This window comes from Pristis pectinata, chromosome 26, assembly GCF_009764475.1.
Source record: "Pristis pectinata isolate sPriPec2 chromosome 26, sPriPec2.1.pri, whole genome shotgun sequence".
Classification (NCBI taxonomy): Eukaryota; Metazoa; Chordata; class Chondrichthyes; order Rhinopristiformes; family Pristidae; genus Pristis; species Pristis pectinata.
Genome location: NC_067430.1, coordinates 5889463 through 5902855, shown reverse-complemented (window position 1 = coordinate 5902855; position 13393 = coordinate 5889463). Strand labels below are relative to the sequence as shown.

The following is a 13393-nucleotide window of genomic DNA, read 5'->3' as shown; positions in this document are numbered from 1 at the left end:
TCACTCGCTTGGCCAATAGACATTTCCCATCCCTGAATGACCTTCAGAAGATGCTGGTGAGCATCTTGAACCACTGCATTAAGGGCTCAATCAGATTGTTGTCACCCTGGAATCTAACTGAGGCTGAGGCAGTTTTCCTTCCCAGAAGGCCATGAGTAAACCAGAAGCAGTTTCACAAGAGTGCTAGTTTCACAGTCACCGTTTCTTATAAATCCCAAACTTAGTCAATTGGGTTGATTTCCTATCTACCATGGTGGGATTTGAATTCAGCTCCAGATCATTAGCCCAAGTCTCCAAATTCTGTGGATTTTCTGTTTCACTCACTTTTTTGGCACTAAACTTTTTCTTTTGCTTCTTTTTCAAATATTCTCTACATTTTAATTCTTGCTTGTTTCAAAATATTAACATTTTCTGGAGTACATTTATAAATCATGGACTGGATGAAAAGCAGTAGAGAAGGTTAATGTCATGATGAAAATTAAATTTATACAGTAAGGGTTCTGCAGCAAGCTGGGCGTCCAACAGAGTGAAAAACATTTAAAAAATGATGTTTTCTTTTAAAGTGTCTCGGAACTACAATGGGACAAAATTGATGTCTATTTTATGATTTCTGAATTAGCGCCACGGTCCTTATTTCTGGAGGTTTCATCGCCTTTAAAAAGTCACCCTAAATGAGACTCAGCTGGAAGAATAGAACTGGTTTGTTTACTGTTGTTAAAAGTTTTGTGAGTCATATTTTATTGCCAAACAGAACCAAAACAAAACAGTTGAGAAAGACTTCTTTAATAAGGGGATCAAACGCCACTTGTGTGTTTGACCTTTCGGTTGAGGTTTCAGTTCTGGTTCGGTGAATCATGAATAGTCTTTGCATTTCTCTTCAAACTCTCTCGCTCATGTTACTTCCCCCTCACTCTGCTTCACCTCCTGTTCTTGACTTTGCTCTCTCACTCCCGTTGTGATTTTGCTGGCTTGCTGTTTCAAGTCGCACCCTTTCAACGCACTCCCGTTCCTTCCCTTGAACCCCGCCCCGGGACTTTGTGAAGCAGTACTGACGAAATTTCAGCAACAACCTAAGGCTTCTCCTCGTGAACGCAGAATTCCTCGAAGTCCTCTGAAGGGATGGAAGTTGCTGTGATTCCCTAACAACTGGCGGGTCAAAAGCTGCGTAAATCTGTGTTGGATCCAACTTCACCTTCGGTGCTGAGACGGGAAGGACTGGAAGAGACCTCAGTGAGAGCTCATGTTTTGTTTTCAAATTGTTTGTTAAATATTTTAAATGTTCTTGGATTTTTTTTCCAGCTTTTAGTGGTCTTGGTCTAGGAATGTTTTTATCTGAATGCCCAAATTGTTCTAAAACATCCAGTGGCAGGTCTCCGTGAAGGAACAGAGGCGACGTTTACACCTCTGTTACAGGAGAGTCGGTTGCCCCCACATTGTCAGACTCCCTGGCCCGTTGGATCAGGGATACCTTTATCAGAAAGAATCCGACTGGATCACCTCCGCAAGGTATTGTCCTGGATCACCTGGGGTTAACGCAGGATTTATTTGGCAGTCAGCGAGGTACATTTCTGTTCTCCCAGTGTTTTCTCACTCATGGCCTCTTTCCCGTTATTAACCACTCTGGCTTTCTCTTGTCTCTTCCTCACCCCGCCCTCGACATCCCCCGCCTCCCCCCCCCACCTTTTTGTCCTTAGCGCTTTCCCCTTATCTTCACTCCCCACCTCCCCACCCCACCCGGACACTTCTTCCCCCAAACTTCAGACTCCTTTGAAAGGCTGAGTCATTAAACCACTGGAGTAATTTGATTAGCTTGGATTCACTTTATTTCTCCAACAAGATGAGTACTATAAGGCATTACTTGAAAAAATAAGATACAGCAATATTGCACAATCATGCTTTTTATCTTTTTTTGTGCAAAATAAGGAAATTTTACCCCACAGGCGAACAAAATAGAAAGCAACATCGTATGTACAGTGCTAAGTCAGTTCCTTTGAGGAGAGTTATACTGTCAGCGGTGCTGTGTACGACGTCAGCAAGAGGTGAAGGTCTTCCAGAAGAAATTTTTGCAGGGAGCTTTGCGATCTCGCTGGGGCAACTGACTGAAGCGGGACCTCTCCTCCAGTTTCACCTCTTCCATATCCTCGGGATTTGGGAAGGTGCTCTCGATTCCCACCTGATTGTTGCCGGAATCTAGCAGCCCAGATAAGAGCTTCAAAATAATCTCTTTCCTTTCTTTGTTCAGCTCCTGAGGAAAAAGGCTAGACATTAATTTGCTGGGAACAGCATTCAGCTTTCTATGTGTTATATGATTTTGTCCAAATAAGGTGCTAAAAATATTTTTTGCCAATCTAATGCCTCATCTTAAGAAAGTTATGTGTTTGTATTCATGATCTCATCGAGTTGTAGAGTGTTATAAGCACAGAAGCAGGCCCTTTGGCCCACTACATCTATGCTGCCCTTTGTACCTATCTACACTAATCCCATTTGGGTCCATAGCCTTGGCGATTCAGGCACTTGTACAGTCCCAGAATGTCTCAGAGTGCTTCGCAATCAGTGAAGACACTTAAAAGGCATTTGGACAAGTACATGATAGGAAAGATTTAGAGGGATATCAGCCAAATGCGGGCAAATGGGGCTAGCTTAACTGGGTACCTTGGTTGGCGTGGATGAGTTGGGCCAAAGGCCAGCTTCTGTGCTGCTTTACGCTGACTCTAAGTGCATTTGAAGGACAAATGCTGTTGTAGAAATGCAGCATCCACTTTGCACCGTGCAAGCTCCCCACAACAGCAGTGGCCTTCATTCGGCTGGGATTCAGGGAAAACACCACCTTTCTGTGAGCAGTAGGATGGGATCTGTTGTGAACTCCTGGCTGAGCAGTCAGTCCGGGTTTAACATCTCATTACACTCAGCACCATTTAGCACTTTCTCAGCACTACACTGCGATGGAGCTGTGATTACACACTCTGGACCTGAACCCACAGCATACTGACTTGAAGACAAGTAGGAACAAAATTAGTGGATCAGAAATAAAAAGAATTACTTTTTAGTTCTGATCCCCTCTCTTCTCTCTCTTTATTTTCTCCCTTCTTCATTTCTATGTGACTTAAACTTACCGGAGAATGTTTAAGCATCAGTACTGTTAATCTGCCCCATCTGCCAACCGGCTATTCTTCATAGCGGAACACAATCAGTGAGAGTGAGTGGGATGTTTTGCCCTGGGGATCTGACCTGGACTTGCTTTACATCCTTCTACTTTACCCTGAGCTGCTTCAGAGTGGCAACCAGCTTTCAATCCCACCTTTACCAGTTCTCCAGCTCGGATTATCATTACAGCCCAACCTGAGGATTGCTCTTCGGAGAGCGAGGAAATGGGATGAATTGGCTCACCCTTTGAAGGAGTGGTACAAAGGCTGAATGATCCTATCCCATGGTCTAAATTCTAGAATTTATATAAAAAAGCTGTTCATTTTTGTAAATAGGAGACTTCCCCTAAAGTTTTCACAGGGCATAAAATACCTGGTGTGCTTTTGTAACCATGAAGAGATGCAAGTAAACATTTCACCACAGGACCTGTGATGATCGATTGTGCATCAAGGAAATAGTGAAGGGATTTTAACACACACAGCAAAGATAGCTCTGTGATGCTGCTCTAAGTGTACTATGGATGAACAAGCACTATCTTTCAAGGAAAATCACTCACGGTGAGCCCAAACATCAGCCCTCTCTTGTCCATGTGTGATGGCGTTTTATAGCGTGCACAGTGTGTGGTAGAGATTTCACTCTCTGGTACTTTTGAGATTAATGTACAACACAGTGTATTGTCCTTTGTCCCTCTCTGATATTTTTTCCTTCGACTAATAACTTGACCGGTTCTCTTTGGTTACTTACTTGAGCAAGGCACCTACATTAGCAACATTAACTATTCAGTGGAATTAACAATTGCAGTTTATTTTAAACCAACAGGGTCATAACATGGGGCAGTACATTCCTTCCAAGGAGACCACTAGTAAATGAAGTCATGTAGCTCACCAGTGGCTTACTAGAGTCCAACCCAGGTGTAACTCTGATCCAAATAGACCAGGAAGATTCCAGATATAATTTCTGGATTTTGTTGATCATGTTGCAATTCAGCTGAGATCCTTCACACGAATAGATGAAGGCATCTCTCTACTGAAAAATGAATGTCTGCTGGAAATGGGAACTTAGAAACAGGAGCGAACTGTTGAGCCTCCCTGGTCTCTGTTCATTAACCTTATGGCTGATCCAAAAACATAAGAAGTAGGACCAGGAGTAGGCCATTTGGCTCCTTGTGCCTGATCCTCTCAGTAACATCAGTATCACATTCCAGCTCCAGTCCCCTGTTTCTTGATTCTCTTAATACCCCCACCCAAGAAAAATCTCTTGGGCTGTGACTTTATTCCATATAACAATATAACCATATCCTTAAGTACATTCAGTTCTCAAAAATCTACGGTCTCAGATCTAAGCTTAGCCAATGGTCCAGCACCAATTGTCATTGCTGGAAAGGAGCCCCAGATTTCTAGCACCCTGTGTGTATAGATATTTCCTCACATTGCTGCTCTTAACACACAGAAAGAAGCCATTCAGTCCATTGGTTCCATGCTAGCTTTCTGGAGAGCAATCCCATTAATTCTATCCCCACCCCACCCCCTTACTTTCCCTGTACCCCTGCAGGTAAGTCCCTCTCATTTATCCGGATCAATTCCCATTTGATTCTTGATGGTGTTAACCAACACTAAGTGGTTGTTAACAGTGGCTAACTAACCTACCATCACACCTCTGGGACATGGGAGGAAACTGAAGCACCAGGGAAAACCCACGAGGTTACAGAGAGGATGTGCAAACTCCTCACAGATAGGAGCTGAGGTCGGGATCGAGCCCAGGTCCCGGGAGGTGTGGAGTAGCAGCACTAACTGTTGTGCTGCTCTATTAGAGTATGCACCACCCCCCCCCCCCCACACACTCTTGATCCTAAAATAGTATCATTCAGTAATGATTATCCTTCTCTCCCATCCACACTCACAGAATATTCACAGTCTAGATAATACTTGCTGAGCTGGCAGGAGGCACCCACACTTTGGTGTGAATTATCGCCCTCGACAGTGGAAGGGAATGAAGACCAATGACTTGGAAAGAAGCTGGAAGAAATTTGGACATTTAAGCTTTACCAATCTGTGTATTGCTGCAGAGTGAGGAACAAATGAGATTTAATCTACGGAGGGGAATTATCAAAGGGTTTTCAAAAGCATCCAGTTCTCCGTCCAGTGGAATATAAAGCCAGTTACTTGTTTTATCCTTTCTGTACCTGGATATAAAATAGCTATAGCTGGTAAACAAGGAATTAATCTTTTAAATACTAAATGCACTCATAATCTTCCAAAATTTATGCCTCCTTCCTTTCCTCAACTCTGTAAAATCACTTTATTGCTGCTTTTATTTTATTTTCAGGAAACACTGTTTCCTATTGGCAAAGGATTTGATTCTCAGGCACAGAGAGGGTGAGGTGGTTCTTTCAACAGAACCTATCTCGCCCCACCAGACCCCCCCCCCCCCCGACCCTCCCTTCACCATCCCTGCTCTCCCACTTGCTCCACCGTTGCTGCCTCCTCAGGATTCTGGATAAAATATGGAATTTACAGACACTTATTTCCAAAGTTAGGATCAAGTTGTGGTCTTTACTTGTTGAACAGTTGTTGCCTTTCTAAGCTGAAAAAAATGACACAGTAGGATCTTCTGCTTATGTATCTGGGTATCTTTATCAAATACACTAAATTGTACAGAGATAATGGCTGTCTGGGTGAGCATGTTTTAAATGGACAGCGTATCTGGGTATATCTTTCAAAATTTCTATAAAATCAAAATCTCGGTAAGGTTAGTGCATGGAATTGCTTCCAATTCAACACTTACTGGCTACTTAAATAGCAAGTCTGCAGGAGGGTCAGTGTCGAGAATGGGAATGTTCACACAGGTACAGGCGATCATTTTGACCGGTAAGAGAGGGGACCTAAAGTGATTCTGGCAGTTACGGACTATAAGAGACATGATCACTCAAAGTCTTCTAGTTCTGTTTATTGTTTTGGGGACTGCAAAGTCTCACTAAAATTAGCCTGATCTGATCCAAAGGCTTCATATGTTGACAGTCAGTTGCCAAATCTGGGAGTGAGGGTTGCACTGGTGGAGAGGAGAGGGTCTTGGACTCATCTCCGACCTGGGTTACACAGTTACAGTATTTCCTAATTCCACATTCAGTAGCTGTTGGTGTGTTGTATTTAAAGTGGTTGAACTGTATTAGCTAATCTGTCTCGTTAACCTTGCCTCTAAATTTATCCTTGCCCAGTACAAAGCATTCCACTCAGCAGCAGTGAGATTTCCCGCCTTTCTTTTTCTCAATCACTTTTAATTAAACAGAGTCCCATTTAACAGCACATGGGCACCTGCTGGAAATAAGATGAGACCAAAGGAAAAATTAAGAATGAAACTTTACAGTAAAATCAAGAGTCTGTAATTAAAAGTACATGCTTGCATTCATACTGCCACAATATTAACAGCTCGAAGGCAGAGGAGAGGAGAATTAGTTACAAGTGGATGAAGTGTTGGCACAATTACTACCCCAGCAGTAATTGATAATCTGGAAATCATTTCTAACTGCATGGCACTGAGAACTGAACAATGAAAGGATGTTACTGACACGAGTATGTAGTAATGGGAATAATGCTGCTGACATTAACACTGACTGAGGTGACCCATTAATCTAAGAAGCGACAGCCTTTGTTGAACATTGTTCCCTGGGGAGGTGGGAACACAATATTTCCAAGTTCTTGCTGATCGCAGCTACGTATTTCTATTTATTTATTCCTCACCTGTCTTTCTTGTAGATGTCTCTTACTCGTCTATTTACCATGGAGATTCACATCTTTTCAAATTGCACTCCCCGTATTCAACATAAGCAAGGAAGGTTCTCTTCAAGAACTTTAAGCTTCTCATTTTGTATCTGTCTTCTGTTCCCTGTTTTTTCATTTGTTGACCATTCTCTCATTGTTTTTTTTAGCCATTCTGAATTGGTGAATATTTCTCCCTCTCTCCCTCTCTCCCTCTCTCCCTCTCTCCCTCTCTCCCTCTCTCCCTCTCTCCCTCTCTCCCTCTCTCCCTCTCTCCCTCTCTCCCTCTCTTTCTCCCTCTCTCCCTCTCTCTCCCTCTCTCCCTCTCTCTCCCTCTCTCCCTCTCTTTCTCCCTCTCTCCCTCTCTTTCTCCCTCTCTCCCTCTCTTTCTCCCTCTCTCCCTCTCTTTCTCCCTCTCTCCCTCTCTTTCTCCCTCTCTCCCTCTCTTTCTCCCTCTCTCCCTCTCTTTCTCCCTCTCTCCCTCTCTTTCTCCCTCTCTCCCTCTCTTTCTCCCTCTCTCCCTCTCTTTCTCCCTCTCTCCCTCTCTTTCTCCCTCTCTCCCTCTCTTTCTCCCTCTCTCCCTCTCTTTCTCTGTCTCTCTTTCTTTCTCTCAGGATGCCCCTTCTGAAATTCACATTTGCTGGTGCACACGGATCATCTTAATTTCCTTTCCTTTCTACTTCATTTGTCACTTTTTGTTCAACACTATGAACCCCCCCCCCCAACTCTGCTTTTCCCCTTTTCATTATCATTTTCTGTTGCTCTGCTGTTTCTGTTCATCCTCTCTTTCCTTGCACAGCTTTTCTTCCCACTCACTTCTACCTTCCTCTATCTGCCTGTAACTCTCTCTTGTTCACTTCGGACCCATGCTCTCTGTAATTTACAATGTATATAACTCTCAATCCACTCTCATTCACTTGCCCCTCTATCTTCAAGCTCTTTGTTTCAGCATACATTTTCGTCTTTGCTTAAAGTAAAATGATTTCACAAAAGCTGTGATAACATCAAATGTTCCACTTTATTTCTTTCTTCCTTTGTCTGCTCTCCATTCTCATTTATTTAATTTCTTTCTCCCCTTCTAACAGCTGTCTCTCTTGTTCATCTACCTCTCTCTCACCTCGCCCATCTCTCGCTCCTTACTTCCCCTGTTCGTTCCCTCCCTGTCACCTCACCATTTTTTATTCTCTTTCAGTAACGCTCCTCGAATACTTTTTAAGTTCTCACTCACCTGACTTGACCGAAGACCCGGCCTGTCTTCCAGAGGTGCTGCTGCCTTTACACTTGACAACATGAGCAGTACGGACAGGAGGCTTGCCATCCCCAGCAGCTGCATTGCTGACTCTTGGAAGTGGTGCTTGGTCGAGATCTTCTCAATGCACCTCAACCTAGGAGTCTCTGTTTGGCTTTGCTGATCTCCAACCCTTTTATAACCCAGCACACCCCCAGCCACTGACGCACAGATCAAAGCGTCATTAAACATCAGAACCCATCAAAGCCAACAATTACATTCCATCTGAGATTAACCATTCACTGACAATGCTCAACCAGTTTAACTGAGTAGAAGAACCCGGTGGTATAGAATCGCTGCAACTTTCCGCCTTTGGATAAGAGGATTTAAATTCTGAATGAAATTAAATGTAGAATTTTTGTCTCCAGATGTATTTGGAGTATTCATTCTAGAAACAATTTCAATATGTTCAAGCAAGATCTAACAGTAAACATTTCATAGTGAGAATTTTCTTTGTGCTGTTGGAGAGGAGCACACAGTAAATCTGAACTATTTTCACCATTTAGAACATAGAAAACCTACAGCAAAATTCAGGCCCTTTGGCCTCTAAATATGTAATTAAATTTAAAATATGATTTCCTGATTATGCTTGTGGAACACTCTTCGGCAGTGAAATAATAAACCTCCTATTGTATTTGATGCCCCGAAGTAAGATTTCAAGTTAATTGGATGATCGTTTTTCAAGACTTTATTTTCCCTTTTCACTTAATGCCCTCTGAAGCCTTCCTGAGGTGTTTTTTCCCCACTGAGTACAGACGTTCCTTATAATCTTCAGATTATAATCTTCCTCAAGTGCCTGTCTTCATAGACAAGCCTAGACCATGGGTGCTGGCAGACAATTCAACTGTGGCAGCATCACATCTGATCTTGTTGCTTATCGATGTCACCGTATCGGGAATCTGTAGCCTTCTACGCATTGGCAATTCAAGTGCTTGTCCAGATGCTTCTCAAATGTTACAAGAGTATCTGCTTCCACCGCCTAATAAATGCTGCAGCTTTATAAAACTCTGGTTAGACTGCATATGGAGTATTGTGTTCACTTCTGGTCGCCCCAGTATAGGATGAATGTGGAGGCTTTGGAGAGGGTGCAGAAGAAGTTTATCAGGATGCTGCCTGGATTAGAGGGTTTGTGCTATAAGGAGAAGTTGGACGAACTTGGGTTGTTTTCTCTGCAGCGGCGAAGGCTGAGGGGAGACCTGAAAGAAGTTTATATGAGAGGCGTAGAATAAGTAGACAGGTGGTATCTTTTTCCCAGAGTTGAAATGCCACATACTAGAGGGTATGAATTTAAAGTGAGAGTGGGTAAGTTCAAAGGAGATGTGCGGAGCAAGTTTTTTACACAGAGAGTGGTGGGTGCCTGGAATGTGCTGCCAGTGGTGGTGGAGGCAAAAACGATTAGGGCATTGAAGAGGCTCTTAGATAGGTACATGAGTGTGCAGAGAATGGAGGGATATGGACATAGGGTAGGCAAAAGGGATTAGTTTAGTTAGGTGCTTCATTACTAGTTTAATTAGTACAGCACAACATTATGGGCCGAAGGGCCTGTTCCTGTGCTGTACTGTTCTATGTTCTATGTTCGACCTCTCAGGCAGCGCAGTGCAGATTCCAACCAAACTCCCCCTCAAGTTCCTTCTGAATGTCCTACCTGTAACTTTAAACCCATGCCCTCTTGCCTTAGGCAACTTGAATTTTTTTCCCCTCCCTTGTCCAGGATTATGGAAAACAATTTTGTCTCATTATCATCTGAGATCACTTCAGACACCAACCGACTGGAGATCAAGCCTGAAGTGTGGCTGGGCTGTGTAATCCAATGCAGCACCAATTACAGGCTGCACGAGATTACACAGAGATACTGCATAACTCTGAGATACAAAGTACTGTGGATGCTGCTAATCTGAAATGAAGGAAATGCTGGAAATAATATGTGAGAAGAGAAACAGAGTGAACTCAGCAGCTGAAGAGTAAAAAATGAGAGATGAGTGAAAACAGAGAGAAAATACAATACAAAAATTCTGAGATACAAAACGTCACAGAAGCTGGAGATCTGCAACAAAATACAATGCTGGAATACCTCAGCAGGTCAGGCAGCGCTTGCAGAGAGAGAAAACAGAATGTCTTTCATTGCACATGAAAAAGAGAGAGATGGGTGTGTAAGAGTTTGAGGAGAAGAAGTTTGTGAGAGAGTGAAAGAAGGGTAGGAGAAAGTGTGGGGATAAAGGAGGGGTTTGGGAATGAGAGACGGTTTTGTGACAGAGTTTCTTACGCAAGCTCTGTCACCTGGTTATCTAAAGTTGTTGGATTCATTACTGAGTGTGTGTGTGTGTAGGGGTGGGAGGGTGTGAGGGAGGTGTGCGTGAGAGACAGAGAGAAAACGTCAGAACATTAGAATTAGGAACAGGAAGAGGCCATTCTGCCCTTGACCCTGCTCCACCATTCAACTACATCATGGCTGGTCTTTTACCTCCAGCACCATTTTCCTGCTCTGGCCCACACCCCTTCGTTCATCATTGAGAGACTGAGATCCCCAGTTCTAGACTCCTCAGCCAAGGGAAACATGCTCCCACTCACCCCAACCCTCTTCTCCACACCTACCCAGTCGAGCCCTCGAAAAATGTTGTGTTTATGTGAGGTCAGTTCATTCTCGAAAATGCTGGAGAATTGGAGAAAATAGTGAGGCTCAGCCTACTCACCCTCTCCTCACCTATGGACACACCCTCTGGAGAATCAGGTGGGGAGAGGGAAGTAGCAGAAAGAGAGAGAGTGAGTGGAAGAGAGAGAGAAGGGGGGAGAATGGGGGCTGGTTGAGAGAATGAAGGTGAGCGAAAGAGAAAGGGGTAGAAGAGATAGAGGTGTTTGTGAGAGAGAGAAGGTAAAAAAAGAGATCAAGAAGTTTTAGAGCAAAGGGGTTTGGCAGAGAATTGGGGTTGGGAGTAAGAGGGGGCGAGGTAGGAGAGAGAATGTGACAAGGGATGAGAGGGAACAGGGTTTTGGGAAAGGGAGCGGAGAAAGAGTAGGGGTTGAGAGAGAGTGAGAGGAGAGGATGGGAGCAAGAATTATTGGGGGTAAGAGGGAGGAGTGAGAAAGAGCAAGAAAGTTGGGAAAGGAAGGTGTTTGTGTGTGTGCATTTGTGTATGTGTATGCATGTTTGTGTGTATGTGTGTTTGTGTATGTGCATGCATGTGCATATGTGTATGCACATGTATGAGTGCATGTTTTTGTGTGCATTTGTGTGTGTGTGTATGAGTGTGTGTGCATTTGTGTGTGCATGCATGTGTGTGCATTTGTGTGTGTGTGCATGTGTGTGTATGAGTGTGAGTGTGTGAGTGTACATGTGTGTGTGTGAAAGAGAAAGAGATGAGAAGTACAGAAGAGAGAGGGGATTGAGAGAATGAGAGAAAGTGGATAGGGGAGAGAGTGATAGTGAGAGAGAGAGGGAGAGAGAGCGATGGAGCTGGGAGGGAGAGGGGTGTTTTGGGAGGGAAAGAGAAGGGATGAGGACTGAGAGTACAGGTGTGGGCAAGGGATGGCAGTGCAGGAGGGAGGAAGAGGTCATAGACAGTGGGTGAAGACCAGAGGGGAAGGAGGGGGATGGGAGAGGGAAAAGATGGGATGGGAGGGAGAGAGAAAGGGGTGAGGGGGGGGGGACAGAGAGCAAAGGAAGAAAAGATTAGTTAGGTGAGAGAGAAGAGCATTGAGAGGGTGGGTAGGAGAATGTTGAGGAGGAGGGGTGGGAGAGGCAGAGAGCCGGAGGGAAAGGGAGGGAGGTATACGAGAGGGAGGAGAAGAAATGGGTTCTTGGTGGAAGAGGGAGAAGGGGGAGAGGGGTGCCAGCGGTGACGGTGATATCAGTGAGAGGGGAGGGTGGATGAGTTTCTTAGATTACGTTGTAACATATCAAAAACGTTAATGAACAGAGCAAGTCATGAAACTTCCTCTGCAGCTATCAGTTAATCAATTGGTTAAAGTTCTGCATGAATTCCTTTGTATTTTTTATGCTATGATTTTGTTTTATGGTTATATTTCAAAATCTCTTTTTTGATTCATAACCAATTTCTCAAGGGGTTGAAAGCTATTGCATTATAAGTTGGGGTTGTTAATAAGTCTGTTATTCCTACAGATTTTAACACAAGATTTCAGAGAAAGCTGCATTTATATAGCTTGTTACGCCGTATAATTCAGACTGTCTTAAAGATATACTACAAATAATGCAAAAAAAATTCATGTTGTAATCAGTCAAAGCAAAGGGCTTAATTGAAACAGCATTACATTATTATTGCATACAAAATATGAACAAGCAGATAATTTGAGTTGAGCAACTGATTATAAAGGAGTGATTTGGATTTGAACTACTGTTTAGTTGCAATTAGTCACTTGCTGGAGAGCAGGAAGTGTAATGTAAACAACTGCAGCTGGCTGTCTGTATGAGGAACTCCTGACAAACAGCAGAAAGTAGACAATTTCTTTCCGACAAACAGCACCTCATATTACCAAAACATCGACTGTCTATATCCGTCCACAGATGCTGCCTGACCCACTGAGTTCCTTCAGCATCTTGTTTGTTGCTTCAGATGCCAGCATCTGCAGTCTCTTGTGTCTCCAGCACCTTGTATTCCACCTGGGTAGTCTGCAACCCCACGGCATGAACATTGAATTCTCCATTTTCAGGAACCCTGCTCCCCCTCTGTCCCTTTCTCTCTCCTGATCTACCCAGGTCCTCCTATACACACACCCAGCCACCACCTCCAAAGCTCCCTATCTCCTGCTTTCTTTCCCCTTCCTCATTATCCCACCTGCCCATCACCCACACATTCCTCCCAATGGGTCCCCACCCCCACTGTTCCCACCTGCCCTCTCCACCTCATATGTTTCCATGCTTCACCTTCCTTCCTATCCGATTCCATCGTCTGCGGCCCTTCGTTTCCTTCTGAGAGATTCTGCCCAAATGCCGGCTTGTTATGCCTTTACATCTACAGCTCCAGTCTCTGTGTGGCTCATGCAGTCACAACACGGTTAAACTTAAACAGGCTCCCAACTGCACTATGTGTTATGTTTTACAAAACATTGTTCCACCTCTCCATATGCACCTGCAAGTCACCATAAAAATGGCAACAGTTGTATTGAAGGGAAAGAAAGTCATTCATTGACATTATTTTGTATTTAGAGTCCTCATCCCCCTGTTATCAGACTCTTGAACGAACCTCTCATA

At 43.9% G+C, this 13393-nt stretch overlaps 2 protein-coding genes across 2 annotated transcripts in view; one reads left to right on the top strand and one right to left on the bottom strand.

Moving 5' to 3' along the window:
• The first annotated feature begins 960 nt into the window (after nucleotides 1-960).
• The window catches only part of LOC127583448 (uncharacterized), a 37354-nt gene continuing 24921 nt past the window's right edge, over nucleotides 961-13393 (top strand). Inside the window, exon 1 of the transcript XR_007958257.1 lies at nucleotides 961-1230. The gene's annotated coding sequence lies outside the window, so the exon portion shown is untranslated. The remainder of the gene's footprint in view (nucleotides 1231-13393) is intronic.
• On the bottom strand, nucleotides 1910-8257 carry LOC127583449 (somatostatin-1B-like). Its single transcript, XM_052039466.1, has 2 exons — nucleotides 8128-8257; nucleotides 1910-2245 (listed from the first exon to the last, which is right to left on the bottom strand). The coding sequence occupies exons 1-2, from the start codon at nucleotides 8230-8232 to the stop codon at nucleotides 2030-2032; spliced, it is 321 nt and encodes a 106-aa protein (XP_051895426.1). The 5' UTR covers nucleotides 8233-8257; the 3' UTR covers nucleotides 1910-2029.

Excerpts from the sequence above, each read along its gene's own strand:
- LOC127583449 (XM_052039466.1), bottom strand. The coding sequence starts at position 8,232 with ATGCAGCTGCTGGGGATGGCAAGCCTCCTGTCCGTACTGCTCATGTTG. Across the intron at positions 2,246-8,127 it reads CGGGTCTTCGGTCAAGTCAG|GAGCTGAACAAAGAAAGGAA; the intron begins GTGAGTGAGAAC and ends CTTTTTCCTCAG.